This window comes from Oryza glaberrima, chromosome 9, assembly GCF_000147395.1.
Source record: "Oryza glaberrima chromosome 9, OglaRS2, whole genome shotgun sequence".
NCBI lineage: Eukaryota > Viridiplantae > Streptophyta > Magnoliopsida > Poales > Poaceae > Oryza > Oryza glaberrima.
This window is the reverse complement of record NC_068334.1, coordinates 11,913,818-11,929,318: the sequence shown is the minus strand read 5'-3', so window position 1 is coordinate 11,929,318 and position 15,501 is coordinate 11,913,818. Positions and strand designations below refer to the sequence as shown.

At 40.4% G+C, this 15,501-nt stretch overlaps 1 protein-coding gene, 1 non-coding gene and 1 pseudogene across 2 annotated transcripts; 2 read left to right on the top strand and 1 right to left on the bottom strand.

Annotated features, from left to right (window-relative positions):
* Nucleotides 1-262: 262 nt before the first annotated feature.
* TRNAV-AAC (transfer RNA valine (anticodon AAC)) lies at nt 263-336 on the bottom strand. The gene has a single exon. It is a non-coding gene; the product is annotated as a tRNA-Val (tRNA).
* Nucleotides 337-5,797: 5,461 nt separating this feature from the next.
* On the top strand, nt 5,798-6,931 carry LOC127783601 (uncharacterized). The gene has a single exon (XM_052310790.1). It carries the CDS (start codon nt 5,798-5,800, stop codon nt 6,929-6,931), a length of 1,134 nt encoding a protein of 377 aa, XP_052166750.1.
* A 6,249-nt stretch (nt 6,932-13,180) lies between these two features.
* Nucleotides 13,181-14,403, top strand: LOC127783738 (uncharacterized; annotated as a pseudogene).
* Nucleotides 14,404-15,501: the final 1,098 nt, after the last annotated feature.

The following is a 15,501-nucleotide window of genomic DNA, read 5'->3' as shown; positions in this document are numbered from 1 at the left end:
AATTCACTGGTTGATTTGAATCCGAAGATTAAAAAGAAGAAGAGAAAAAAAGAAGAAAAATAGTGTTTGCTTTGAATTCAGTGAGTTCGGGGAAAAAAAAGTTTGAATTCAGTGGTTGATTTGAATCCGAAGATAAAAAAAAAGAGAAGAAAAATAGTGAGTTACTTTGAATTCAGTGAGTTCGGAGGAAAAAAAAACGAAAGTTTGAATTCAGTGGTTGATTTGAATCTGAAGATAACAAAAGAAGGAAAACAAATTCAATTGGCTTCGCCCGGGTTCGAACCGGAGACCTTCAGTGTGTTAGACTGACGTGATAACCAACTACACCACGAAACCATCTTGTGCTGATTGTCTTTACCAACATAAAAATTGAATATTTTGTCAATACTTGTCAACAAAGATTTTTTTTTTGGGCACTTTCCGTGTGTGCCGACTTTTTCTTCCTCATCTCTTCTTTCGAATGCACTAAATTCTGAAGGGTATTTTCCTCGTCTGAATGGTTTTTTCTCTATAGATGAGCGGAGCATGTGATGAGCGCAGTTGCAACGTTTGCTGTCGTGTGCAGGAAGGAGGGCATCAAGCAGCTGGGAGCTGTGTCGCATGGTGCAGATCTGGAGCAAGCACAGCCACCAACACCAATACTTCCTTCGTTTCTGAAAATTTAACGCAGTTGATTTTTTTTAAATGTATTTAACCGCTCGTTTTATTAAAAAAATTAAATAATTATTAATTCTTTTTCTATCATTTGATTTATTATTAAATTTACTTACATGTATACATATAGTTTTATATATTTCACAAAATTTTTTAATAAGACGAACGATCGAACATGTGATAAAAAGTCAATGGTGTCAAATATTTAGGCTGTGTTTAATTTCACGCTAAAATTGAAAGTTTGACTAAAATTGAAAGTTTGAAAAAAAAAGTTAGAAGTTTATATGTGTAGGAAAGTTTTGATGTAATGAAAAAGTTAGTAACTAAACAAACACTTAGAAACGGAGGGAGTACTCTGCAGGAATCTTTCTTGAGTTCAGAGAATCCACTGTTATTTTTTTCACCTAGCTCTGTTTAGTTCCCACCCTAAATTTTTCACCGTGTCACATCGAACGTTTGAACACCTGCACAAAATATTAAATATAGGCTAAAGAATAACTAATTGCACATATTATGACTAATTTGCAAGATGAATTTTTTAAGCCTAATTACTCTATGATTTGACATGTAGTACTATAGTAAACATTTGCTAATGATGGATTAATTAGGCTTAATAAATTCATCTCGCACTTTACAGACGGAATTATTAGACTACGTTTAATATTTCAAATGTGTGTCCGTATATCCGATGTGACACGCTAAAACTTTTCACCCCTCCATCTAAACACCCCCTGGCTATTAGTGCGTCAGCGCTTGTGGATTCTGAATTTCATTGGACTAAATTTTCCTTCTTCGAACGGCAGCGAATCTCTGAATTTTTGCTGCTCCGATTGGTTCTACGTGTTGTCCTGGATTTTTTTTGTTGGCTTACTGTATGTCTGCATGTCCAATTTTTGTGCAGGAAGGTCGTGGTTTTTTCATGGACCAAGTTTATAGGTTCTATATCCGATATCTCTTCCACAGCCTTTATTTTCCTTTTTCTACACATATTACTACCTCAGCGGCGTTTATGAGTTCTGATTTTTTTTTTGAACTGGATCGATGGAAATTCTGAACTTTACATTTATGTGTGTAGTTCGTTTGCCAAAAATTTTTTAAGTATACGGACATACATTTGAATTATTAAACGTAGAATAATTCCAAAACAAATTACATATTCCGTCTGTAAACTGCGAGATGAATCTATTAAGCCTAATTAATTCATCATTAGCAAATATTTACTGTAGCACCATATTGTTAAATCATGGTGTAATTAGGCTCAAAAGATTCGTCTCGTAATTTACATGCAAACTGTGCAATTGATTTTTTTCGTCTACATTTAATGCTTTATACATGTGTCTAAACATTTAATGTGACGGAAAAGTTGGAAGTTTGAAGAAAATATTTTGAATCTAAACAAGGCCATTACTATTGTGTGTACTACGTTTTGTGTTCTGTTTTCTGAGCTCCCGATGCATTAAACAAGTGAAACAATGGGGTTGCAAAGCTGAAGCTAAAACCTTGTAATCCCTGGTAGAAATTAGGATATATTTTTTTTTGGGGGGGAAAGTTAGGATATCTAGGAAGAGGACTATTTTTCGAGGGGATAGGGAAGAGGACATTGCACACGTTCTTTTCCCCCTCTTAAGTTCATACTACTTGACACAGTGAACATAGGCTGTGTTGTGTTCAGGAGGTGAGTTGGGAGCTCACCTCCTGCGCACGTAAGTATTTACTTTTTTAAAAAAACAATGGTTTAATATGATTTTTTAAAAGCAATTTTTGAATAGAAATTTTTTTTAAAAAAACATACCGTTTAGCAGTTTGAAAAGCGTGCGCGTGAAAACGAGAGAGGTGAGTTGGAAAAGTTGGGAAAAAACTCAGCCTTAGGACAGTCCTCAAATTGCATTTCCGCACTAGGTCATGCAACCGCTCCAATAGCATGTAATTAATTTGCCGTAATGTTTAGCCAGCTAAGAGAAGAGCATCTTTATTTTTCCTTTTGTTTTTGAGATGGAGGAATTCCGCCTCCATCGTCTGTGCTTCATCTTATCAGTTCTTGCCAACATTTAGATTTTGAAACTTGATGTATTTTTTTTAGTTTACTAGCAAATATGTTGGTGCATTGCAACGGGATCTAGTAAGAGGGGTTAAACGTTCCATTCCACTCTATTATAGTATGTTTTCAGTTTTTTTAGTGTGTTTCAAAAAAAGTTTTCTACGGTTGTTTTGTACATTTGTGTATGTTCACCGGTTTTTCAGAAACTTTTTTTTGGACGAGTAGGCAGATAGACAAAACTCTTTCGCCCTTCCTGTGTTACAGGAATAACTTCTACATGATTGATTTTCCTAGACATCACCCCATTTTGTTCTATGCGGTCCATAAGTTAGACCGCATGGAAAAATGGGAGGAGCGTCGCTCGTGTGCGGGTCACTTAATAGGCCCGCACGCAAAAATAACTCTATTTTCGCGTGCGGGCGTCCTAATCTAACCGCACAGACTAACCGCACTTTCCTCCCATCCTATTCAAAAAAAATTGGACTTTTCTTCTCTCTCCCCCCATCCCCTCTCTCCTCTCTCTCCCCTTATCTTCTCAGTTTCCTCTCCTCTCATTTTCCTCTCTCTCACCTTCTCCTGCTCTCCTCCGGGCCTCCTCCTCCGACGCTTCCTCCCCTCCGGGCAGCTCTCCGCGGAGGGGTCGACGGCGGCTGGCTGGCGTTGAGGGCTCGCGGCGGGCGGGCGCGGCTGGCGGGCGCAGCGGCCAGGCACGCGGCGGCGGCGAGCAGACATGGGGAGGCAGCCGGGAGCAGCGTGCGCGCGGCCGACGACGACAACGACGGCGAGACGGCGGCCGGGAACAGCGTGCACGCGGCCGACAAGGCGGCGGCCGGAAGTGGCGTGTGCGCGACGACGACAACGACGGCAAGGCGGCGGCCGGGAGCGAGAGGAGGCGGCGGACGGAAGTGCCGTGCGCGCGGCCGTCGATGGCTACGGCGGCCGGGAGCGGTGCCGCCCTCCCCACGCCTAGATCCGGCGGCGGCAGCAGTCCCCCGCCCGGATCCGGCGGCGGTGGGGTGCCAGATCGGGATCTAGGGTTAGGGTTTTGGGTTTTTTGAAAATTTTTTTTTTGGATTTTTATTTTCGAGCATAAGCAGACGCACGCGAAAATCGGATTTTCGTGTGCGTTTGCGCCACCCGCACAAGAAAATCGTGATTTTCCCAGACGAAATGTTCCAGACGGGCAAAACAACCGCACGCAAAAATCAAAACAACCGCATAGAAAAATAGCTATTGTAGTAGTGTTGGAGTGAAAAGCTTGGACCCCACACGCTGGTCCCTTGTGGTGGCAGTACAACTCAATGATTAAGAAGTCCATTGAACATATGATGATCGTGCATGTGGGATCAAAGCGTGGGCTCCTGTACTACTCTCACCGTCTCCTCAACTACATCGCTTCCCCATCTTCATCGAACCGCTTCCACTGTTGGACCTCACCAATGCCTTGCGACACCGACCATTTTGCCTCCCATTACGAGTATCTCCACACTTTACACCGCCATATTAAATGTCACGTAGGCCTACCGGACACCACATGCATGGCCTCCGTCGGCACATGGGTCACCGTCAACGGCCAGGCACCACACTTCCTCGAGAATGTATTATTCAAATTATCAGATGAACCATTTCTCAAATTGGGTGAACCATTTCTCAAATTGGGTGTTTGTTTGTTCATGACTTCATGTAGAACGAATCCATGTATATATTCAAAAGCCACGGGTGCATAGTGGACCTACTTTAATTAATTATTAATTTAGATTTCCTAATTATTATGGGTCCACTTGTCATATGGATTATGAGGCTTGTTATTATTGTATATTTGTTATATTAATGACTTGGTTATTTCCTAATTCATGAGTTGGCAATCCTTTGACATCGTTTAAATTGTAGATTTACCGGTAGAGCATAAGCAAAACAGGATATGATTTATGGTTGTGCGCTTAGCATGGAAAGGCAAATCGGATATGCTGCGTGTGGAGCCAATTGGATTCTGACGCGTGGGATGCTTGACCGTCGACGTGGAAGTGGTGAATTTTGGTTTGGAAGCAATCATACTCGCACGTGCTGCTAGGGCGCCAATGTAGAAACACGAAAATCGTTGATGTACGCTAGACAGTGACAAATAATAGAAACACTACAAATATTTTAAATATGTAAAGATAAAGATAAAGAAAAAAAATGAGACCACGAGGAAAGAAAGCATGAACGGGATGCGGTGAGACATATTTTCATTCTTTTATTATTGATCACTGTCTTTTTGTGATTATGAATTTAAATTATTTGTTTATTTTTTTAAAAGAAAAGGTAAAAAAAAGAGATCGGAAGGGGGAGAAGCGAAGCAAGCGCAAGGTGTGGTGGGACGCAGTTTTGTCTTTTTTTTTTATTAGATCTTTTGTTCTTTTGTGATTAGGAGTAGGTCCGATTATTTTCGCTCTTCTTTTCTTCAGGTCGCCATGATGAAAATCGCTCTTTTTTCTATTAAATGGATGACAAAATCATTTAAATTTTTTAAGTAGCAGAGATTTGTAACATTGCTTTTAAGTCGCTAAAAACATATAAATTTAAAAGTTTTAAATACAATTTATTTTTATTGTTGATTAGTGTGACAGGTTATAATCAACACAAATTATATATCCATGTGAAATGTCTAGCTTGCACATAAACGCTACCCATATAAATACAAGGAAAATCACTGGCCTTTTCTTTTTAGAAAAAGAAAATCCGATCCCTTTCTAACTTTCTAAGGAAAATCATCGTTCCAAATTGCCGACCGTATATACGTGCAGCAGAGCTATACCGTGCCGGCCAGCGGCACACGTATGTACGTACGTTTACGTGTAGGTTTCTTTTTCCCCGGACAACTCGTATCGCATTGCAACTCCCACATGTAAACCGATTGGTATTTTCGCTCCACTACGTCCTACGTACATATATAAGCTCCCGCGCGCGCGCGGCACACCACGATATACTCCATATAACACTGTAATGTTTAAAAAAGAAAACGACATTGGCAGACGAAGACACACCGTGCTCACGTACGTCGTCTCTCCTGATCAGGCCGGCACTGGGTTTAAACCGGCGAGATCGAGCAAGCGATCGAGCTAGATGGAGGCCGCCGCCGCATCGACGTCACAGGCTCGGGGCTGGTCGTCTCTCCCGACGGACGTGCTCGTCCTGATTCTGGGGAATCTGCGGTGGTCGAGCCACCCGAGCGTCGCGTTGGTGTGCCGGCACTGGCGCTATGCCGCGTCGCTGTGTCCCTTTTACCCGGCGTGGATCACTCCGCTCCTGCTCAACACCGCCGAGGTTGGCACCGCCAACATCCGGTACTATAGCCCCTACTACGATAAGAATTTCAAGGTCGACGACACTCTCAAGGTGCCTAGCGCGAAAATCTGCTGCTCCACTGGACGACATCTCAAGATGCGCGCAGATAAATCCTTGGTGTTTGATATCGATCTCGTCAGTGGCGCCCTTGTTGAAGTGCTGCCACAAAAACCTTTTATGTTGTTTAATTTTGTCGTCTCCGACCGTGATGAAAGGCTATTTGGTATCAGGGCGATGTTCACAATTGAGATTGCTTGTGCCATCCGAACCAATGGTGACGAGTGGGAGGACTGGAATTTGGCGGAGAACAGTCCCGACTGGTCGCAACTTCGGGCGTCGCCAGGCACCAATCCTGTTCTCCATAACAGCTTGCTATACCTTCTAGCTCAAGATGGAAGATTAGCAGTTTATGATCTTTGCAGGCACCATGAAGGATTTAAGATTCTTGACAAGCCTAATAGTTTTGGGTTCAAATGTGAAGACAGCTACTTGCTCGAGTCCAACCAAGGTGAATTAATGGTTGTAGCGATTGAACGACGTGGGAAGAAGGTCCATCTCGTCAAGCTTAACGAGCAAAGCATGGAGTGGGAGAAGGTAGATAGCTTGCATAGTCAGACAGTGTTCACCCGGTCTCTAACAACGATGATGAAGAAGACCAAGTTTAACCGGATGCAGAATATGATATTCCTTCCAAGATTCTACCAGTGGCCTGAGACCGTCCACGTTGACCTTGTTGCTCGCGATGGCGAATTGGCATTTGTACCCAAGTTACCGTTCTGTGCAGATACGTACCTTGATACATGTGGTACAAACATCTGGTCTTATGAATTAGCACACGGAGCAGCAACAAAAGAATTTTGGGGGACAGAGAGGGCAGATTACAGTATATGGGTTGACTTTGGTGATAATTGATTTATACATCGTTTTCTATAGTATATGTAAATTTGTTTATACTCCCTTCGTTTTTAAATATTTAACACCGTTGACCTTTTAAATATATTTGACTGTTCATCTTATTTAAAAAATTTAAGTAATTATTAATTCTTTTTATATCATTTGATTTATTGTTAAATATACTTATATGTATACATATAGTTTTAAATATTTCATAAAAATTTTTGAATAAGACAAGCGGTCAAATATGTACTTAAAAAGTCAATGGCGTCAAATATTTAGAAACGGAGGGAGTATGTTGTATAGAGGGTTCTAGTATATTTTAATTAGTTACCTGGGTAAAGTTCTTTTTAATCAGTAACATACAGTAGTTTATTAGAGCAGGTACAATAAGCCACTTTAGTTGGCGATACTGCATGCATGCATGCTAATGTGCTGAGTTGGCAAACAAATTAGGGGAGAGAGGGTGTGAGCCGGTGACTAAATAATCGCCGGCTGCACACAAGCTCCAACACAGACCAGTAGCAGATGCATCACTAAACAAGACTATCAGCAACAGTTTTCACTGGGCTCTCGGTGGTCAGCTTCCTTCCCGAGAAGAACGAGTGGATAGAATAATTTGAAGTGAAGAAGAAAGAGAATGACTGGATTAAAAAAAAATCAAGAATGAATGCATAAAAATTTGTGTGTAGGTGATCTAATAGCTAACTATTGTATAGATACTACTCTTATTAATTATTTTTATTGGTGATGTGGATATTTTTATAGCCAACAGCGGGCTGTATTATTAGACTTGCTCTTAGGCCATTTTCAACCCAAAACACTAGACATGGTTTCCATAAACTCCACATCATCAAGAAACTAGTACTAGGCACTACTCTTCCAATGCAAACAATACTATTACATACTTAAATTTAATGCTCCTTATCTCACTTATCTCACATGATGTCTTGGATATTGTGTAGAAACCATGTCTCATGCAAGACATGGTTTCCTTCTCTTTCTAGTCATTGGGTTGGAAATGGTATTAGGAGGCAAGGCCTAACTACTAATTAATCCGAGCTTTAGGGGGAATAGCCTTTTGTTATTATGGGATAAAGATCAGAACGTTATCTAGGAACAGGGAAGTGGATTATCGCAGCGTTAAAAGACGGAGAACATTTAATTTGTTTGACTGATAAGGTACTGGCGTACTGCCAAACGATAGAATTAATGAGAGTTGTACATACAATTTGTCATTACGCAAATTTCTTATAGCAATAGTTATAGACACTTTGATCAATGATCTTATACATACGGGCGACGTTTAAGATACACTTCTGCATAACTGTTTATCCGTGATGACACATCATCGACGGATGATTGTGACCCGTTACAGATAACGTTACTTCTATCGGGTTAAACAAATACCCATTAACAACACCATCATAGATGAGTAGTTATTTGTGACGGGTCGTTAACCATCAGTCATGGTCATAAACAATCCCATATCTCTAACGGGCACAACAGTATTAAAATACTTACTTATGCAATTTTCTAGGTGTGACAGATTGTACAAACAACCCGCACTACTAGAAAAATAGTTTTTCCAACCGGAAAAGAGAACGTCTGCATGTAAAGGCATGTGAAAATAGATAATTTTCGTAGGCAGTCCGGCGGACCGCCTACAAAAATCATTAGGTAGAACCACCCGCCTGTGAAAATATTTTTAGTGAATAAATAAATCCGCCACCACCATCCCAACCCACCGGTGGCGCCGGCGGCCTCCCCTCCAGCCGATGGCGGCCTCCTCCCCTCCCCGGATCAAGGCGGCGGCGGCATCGTCGTCGTCAAGGCTAAGCACAGAGGGAGAGTAGAGCTGCGGGATAGGAGAGGGAGGGGAGCTGTACCTCCCCTCCGGCCGCGTCGCTGCGGACACCCCCCCTCCGCCCGTGCCGCCACCTCAGCTCCTAGTTGCGGTTACCGGATTTTCTTCAAGCGTGAATTTCTTGAAGATTTGTGAAGCTCAAGTCCTTGAGCAAGGCAAGCCACTTTTGAACATCTTGAGCCAATATTTGAACTTAATTATGTTGCTTGCAAAATATTTATGCACTGATAGGATTGCACTGGAACTATTTGCCTCGTCTGCAAGGCAGACTGGCGGACCTACCTAACTTGTTGCATTTGATCCTTCCATTGTTACTTGTTATATCATGTTCCCTTGTAACCACCTTGTTGCGCCTCGATATTCGTGCACTTTGTGCAAGTATCGACGGTCGCCTGCAAATTTAAAATATGAGAAACATCTTGGGTAAAACTTGGTTTATAAAAGCTTTGGAAAACCCGATGCCAGGGGTCGGTGCCTTGTGAAAGAAAGTGAGTTTTAAAACAAAACTCGTGACACAAGACCATTCCTGTGCGGGATGCTTGTGCGGTCACTTTTAAGGACTGATTCCTTAGCGTAGATTTTGTGTTACCCTGCTTTGTGAAAAAGTATTGTGGTTTGGGAAACCTGATGTTTGGAAAAGCAAGTGGCTGTCAAGGAGACAGTGGGACAGGGAGTCCCTAGAAGTAACTGGTTGTTTGGAGACAACCAAACTCTGAAAGATTGGGAAATTGGTTTGGTTGGGAAAACCAACTTTGAGGCCAACTCTGGGAGTTGTGCAAAACTTGCAAATCAATTTGTAACTTCTCACCCCCGACCGAGCTTAGACTCGTCTCACTCTGGTCGTGGAAATCCCACACTTAGATTGTTGAAAACTCGAAAACAAAACTGATTGCAAAATACCAGTGTTGGCAGCTATTAAATGACAATTCTATGCCGCCAATACCTGCATAAAACATAGTTAATAATATATCAAACATAGTGGTAGGGTTTAATTCTAACATGTTCCACAAGTGTTGGTGTATATTTGGATGCAGGTGATAAACCGCCAAAGTTGGGAGGAAATTTAGACTTAAGTGAAGAAGAATTCTGTCCATACAAGAGCTGGGCTCCTAAACTCCATCAAAACATCAAAACATGGGCCCAACTACCGAATAAATGGATAAGGCAGAGCAGCGAGGAGGCCCAGACCAAATCTGGGGGCCCAGCCCAGGTTCGGCTGAACCCTGGTGATCACCGTTGAATCCAGGTTTTGTAATGGACGTTCCAGATGGTCTCCTGATGGCAGTTGTGGGGCAATTCCGTCAATTCGCATAGTTATAATCACCATTACATGCCTATAAATTGAGCTCCCATTCTCACTTCACTCACACACTCCAACCTTGAGCTGAATTATAAGAGGTTTTGTTGTACTTGTTTGAATACTAGAATTAGGGAGAGAGTATAGTAGAAGAAGTCGGAGGAATTCCGGAGTTGTCGGTAATCATCTTCTTATTTATTTTACTTTGTTAATTACTCATCTTTAATATAATTATCATTCTGAGTAATTAAGATTTTCTCGGTGAGAATTAACTCTTGGTTAGTTCCTAATTAGCGTGCGTAATCTTGTTCACTGTAACCCAGTAAAATATATTGATTGCTTTAGTGTTTAGCTAGCTCTAGGTAATTAATTTCTGGTGATTGCTCCGTCTTCCACAGTAGATTTGAGGTGGATGTAGAGGTGGTGACAAACCTCAATTACACTAAAGCCTAGTGGGCCTTTGTAGCCTGGTCCACGTGCTCGCCAGAACCGCTGGTTCAGATGCGTCCAGTTCGCCGGTTTTCACCAAAAAAACGCGCAGTTCATCCGGTTGTAACCAGTTCGATGGCATATCCGGTCCTTACAGCAAACTGAACCGGCTGAGGGGCTGGTCCCGGTTTTTTCTGGTTCAACCGTTGGGCCGGTCCGGTTTTTTTTCTAGGGTTGCAACTTAAGTTAAGGTAGATAAGTCATTTATTTAATTTAAGGATTGCAATGGTTCATTATCGTCACCGTGGGTACCAGCACTATGTACTAGGAGTGCTACCGATATCGCGGTTTCGTAGGAAGCGGTTTGCACTGTTTTTTTTACGACACGGTCCCGTCAGGTGCCGTTGTATGGTAGTGCTGGATCGGGGTGTGACAGGATGTCTATGCAAACTTTTGGTTCAAAAAAAATTGTTGGTTATCTGATCTGATGGCGTCGATTGTTATGTTTCTAATACGGAGGGAGTAGTAGAGATACTAGAGAAGAGATGTAGTACAATATCGGTAGAGAGCTGAGCATCAGGTCGGAATTTTTTTTTCTCCTTTTAAAGGAGCGCGGTCGGATTGGTGTTATGGTGTTTTGTGGCAGCGCGCGTACGCGAACCCCACGCGGTTACGGCCAGTTCGAATCTGATTCGATTATTCAGTCGAGTTGGAATCTAATTCACAGCGCAAAACACGAGCCTTCTTATAAAATAGACAGGCAGCACAGCAGCACAGGCCAGCAATACACCCGATCGATCGGTCAAGCACAAGCGCTAGCCCTGCAGTTTAACACGCGAAGGTATGCACCAATTGGTAACCATGTAGTTAACTCGTGACTTTGTGAGCCTTTTCTATGGTTTCTGGAAACATATAAATATCTCTATCCTTATATACTACCTCCGTTTCATAATTTTAATGCATTTTATTCCTAATCAAACTTAGTTAGATTTAACTAAGTTTATAAAAAAAATTAGTAATATCTACCATATAAAATTAGTTTCATTAAATACAGCATTCAATATATTTTGATAATACATTTGTTTTGTGTTAAAAATATTGCTATATTTTTCTAAAGACTTAATTGGAGAGAGCTACAAATCGGGCGTCCGATGGTGTAAAAGAAATCGGACGATCAAATGTTTTAGTTGACCGTTGGTATAACATTAAGTTATACATGGTGAAACAGAAAAATCAGCCTCTGAAACACATAAAAATTTTGTGAAACACAATAAAATCACATGGTGAAACATATTTCTATCACATATAAAACATTAAGTATTTATTGTTTAAAACATATGTTTTTCTTTCATCAGAATATAATCATGTGATATATTGTTGTAAAGATTTAATTATAACGAATTTAACGGTGTGATCGAATCGCTCATCGGATAAGTTGTTTGGAAGAAAAATTTTTTGAAGATCACTAAATAGTTATATGCATGTATGGTGTGGGGAGAAAGCCAATAAAATGGTACGAGAGAGAGTAGAGGGATATGCGTCTTATACTTTTTTTTAGCATGAAGCATTGAGTTATACGTGGTGAAACAAAAAATTCAGTTATTGAAACATTTAACTTTTCTATAAAACATAATGAAAACTCACGTTAAAAGGTATTGCTACCGCGTCTGAAACATTAAACTTAACGGATTGAAACATACGTTTTTCTTTCATTGGAATGTAATGATGTGATATCTTGTTATAAAGATTTAGTTATGACGAGAGTAAAGTGCATTGGCGGTCCTTAATCTTGTAGGGTTGTGTCATATAGGTCCCTAAACTCTCAAAATGCATATATCCAGGTCCCAGAATTTGTCAAAGTGTATCTTCTAGGTCCCAAATCAACACATCCTCTCTAGAATCCTAGTGGCGCTGATGTGGCATGCCACATTGACGTGATGTGTCCTTTTCTTTTTTTTTCTTCTTTTTTTTCTTTTTCTTTTCCATTTTCTTCTCACTCTTCTTTTTTTTATTTCTTCTGCTCGGGTCACAAAGAAAGGAGAATAAAGGGGAAAAAAGAGAAGAAAAAAAAAGAAAAAGAAAAAAATTTTAAATGGGTCTTATTTGTCAGTCAAAATAATGCCACGTTATGTCCGTGTGGCATGTCACATCAACGTCACGTAGAATCCTGAAGGGGTTGTGGCGATTTGGGATCTAGATGGCACACTATGACAAGTTTTGAGACATATATATGTATTTTGAGAGTTTAGAGGCCTAGATAACATACAAAAGTTAAAGTTAATTATAATATGAAACGGAGGAGTACCTTTCAAAAACAAAAAAAGAAACGTGGTCAGTGGTAGGTGATTATTGTTAATATTCTCTTGGCCACTGACGATGTACTCCACGTAGGTCTTTTTTTTTTTTCCTTTTGCCTTTTGCCTTTTCTGTTTTAGTCAGCTGTACGTTATTTTGCTCTAACAATCTGGCGAACGTCTTATCATTTTTAGGTAAATTAAAAATTATTGTGAGGAAAATGGAGAGCGTCTTTGATGACAAGCTAGGGAAAAAGAAACAGATCCCATCTGAGCACTTATTTACCTTTTAAAGTACAATTTAATTTTCTTGTCAATATGCGCAGTCGTTATAACCTTTCAATTTTCTACACCATTATAGCAGAGGAACTGAGGAAGAAATGCTAGCTCACAGTATGGAGATTAGTAAGGAAGGCCAAGAATATTTAGCTCTTTTGGATCCTAATTTTGCGCCTGTTCTACTATTTGTTGATTACAACGTCGATGATAGTGAGTATAACACTGATGATGATTATTATTCTATCGATGATGAGGGTGAGGAGTTAGATCACGCGAGTGACGATTCACTTGATGAGGATATCAATGAAGACACTGAAGATGAGGAAGATGGTAAACTTGGGGAGGTAGATGATAGGTGTGAAGAAGATAATGAGGGAAGTGATGAGGATGTAGGGACAGATGAAGTTACGGATAATGATGATCAGGAGGAAGATGTCACTGTGTTCTTCTACAGTATAGCCAAAAGACAATTGATGTCCAAAAGAGTTGAGGAATTCAATACACACTTCTACTGGACTACACCACAGGGTTGGTTGCTTATGGTGCATCCTGAATCACATAAAGTTTTCTTGTGGAGTCCCTTCATAGATCAGAGGATCAACCTTCCATTTGATGAAGACGGTTTCTTTACAAACAATACAGTTCGGTGCTTGTTATCGCATAGACCCACTGATTCAAACTTGTTGTGCTAGTAGTGAATTGCAGAAAGACGATATTTTGGTACTGCCATCCTCAAGAACATACATGGTTCAAGCATGAGTATCAATCAAGTATTATTAGCACTCGTGAAAGCCATAAGGACGTCATTAAAACGATGAAGCTACTCACAACAATTAAGGGGAGATTCTACACATATTTATGTAATGATAAGGCAATTGTGACACTTGAGTTCTTGCCAAAGCCAGCATTTAGAACTATGCCGGTTGAGGATGCACCAAATCCAAGTCATTGGTCCATTTATACTAGTTACTTCTTAGAATCTTGTGGAGACTTGTTTATGTTGTCATACAAACATCCAGTGTTATGTGCTCAAAAGGTTTCGCAGATTGAAGTTCACAAGCTCGATTTATCTAGAAGAATTTGGGTGAAAGTTAGCACAATAGGTAACATGGTATTTTTTGTTCACAGTACTGATTCTGGAGTATCAGCATCACTCAATGCAGAAGATGTTGTATTAAAGAGAAATTGTATTTATTATGTGAGACCTAAAGATAAGGGATTATATATTTATGACATAGAAAGAGGAACTACTAGCGTACATAATCCAGGGGTAGATCTAGCCGATTACCTGACACCTGACATTATGATGACTCCATTATCTTGAATCATTCGCGCTATATATGTTTTATTTTCTTTTGTATGATATTCTATTTTTGTAATGGTATATTTTGGAGTGAAATATATATTGGCACGTTGGAAGAGAATACAATCTTTTATTTAATGCTACAGTACAACTTTGCCAGGTCCAAACGTTTGAGTTATATTTAGCGGATTAATGACGGTAAATTATTCTTGCCATGTTTTTCAAATACGAATTATCAAAAACTTATGCTACACCAGTATTACTTAGACATTCATTCTAATTTATTTGTTAGACTTATATTTATCTTTATCTATTATAAAAATTGGAGATGATTATGTACTCATCCTTATTTTCGTAAATAGTCCAACTTTGGAGCTGGGAAGCCGTGTGAACGGGTCACACGATGGCGCGTGCGTGTCCTCTGATTCGCGAACACGTCGCGCGCGATGGGCAACGTCAAAACGACATCGGACTACTTGTCCGTTCTTGTGATTGGCCTTTTCAGCGTGCGTGGATCCGTTGCGAACTCCGAAACTCGTGTGTTCTGTCGTGCGTGGTTGCCAGCCTTCATCGGTCCTCATTGACACCTAATCGTATCAGGATTCATTCCCGTGTTCGATCACATATCAGGATTCATTCCCGTGTTCGATCACATATCAGGACAAGATTACACATACGCGCTCGCTCGCCCGCCCGCGGAACAACGCCTCCATCGTTGCAATGACGACGAGGTCCTTTGCCCAAAATAAAACTCTTGACATGCATTTCATCGCATCGCGCATGTAACTGTTTTTCTCATTCCATTGCACCACGGAGCCATGGACCCAATCAAAGTTGCACAAAAATATATTCCTCTTTTTTAAGTTATGATGATGAATATACTAGCAAAGGCCCGGTGAAAAATATTTTGCAGTGTTACTAGGAGAGAAACTGAAATTATGATAAATATTAATTAGTATATTATTATGGTTCAATTTTTGTGATCCAAACCATTAAGAAAACATAAACTTCACCCTAAATTGTAACTTTACTTTTACCTGTTGCAACGCACGGGCCCTTTAGCTAGTAATATATAAATAATACTACCTCCTTTTAATATTATTAGTCGTTCTGATTTTT

Coding starts and splice junctions, on each gene's coding strand:
- LOC127783601 (XM_052310790.1), top strand. CDS start 5,798: ATGGAGGCCGCCGCCGCATCGACGTCACAGGCTCGGGGCTGGTCGTCT.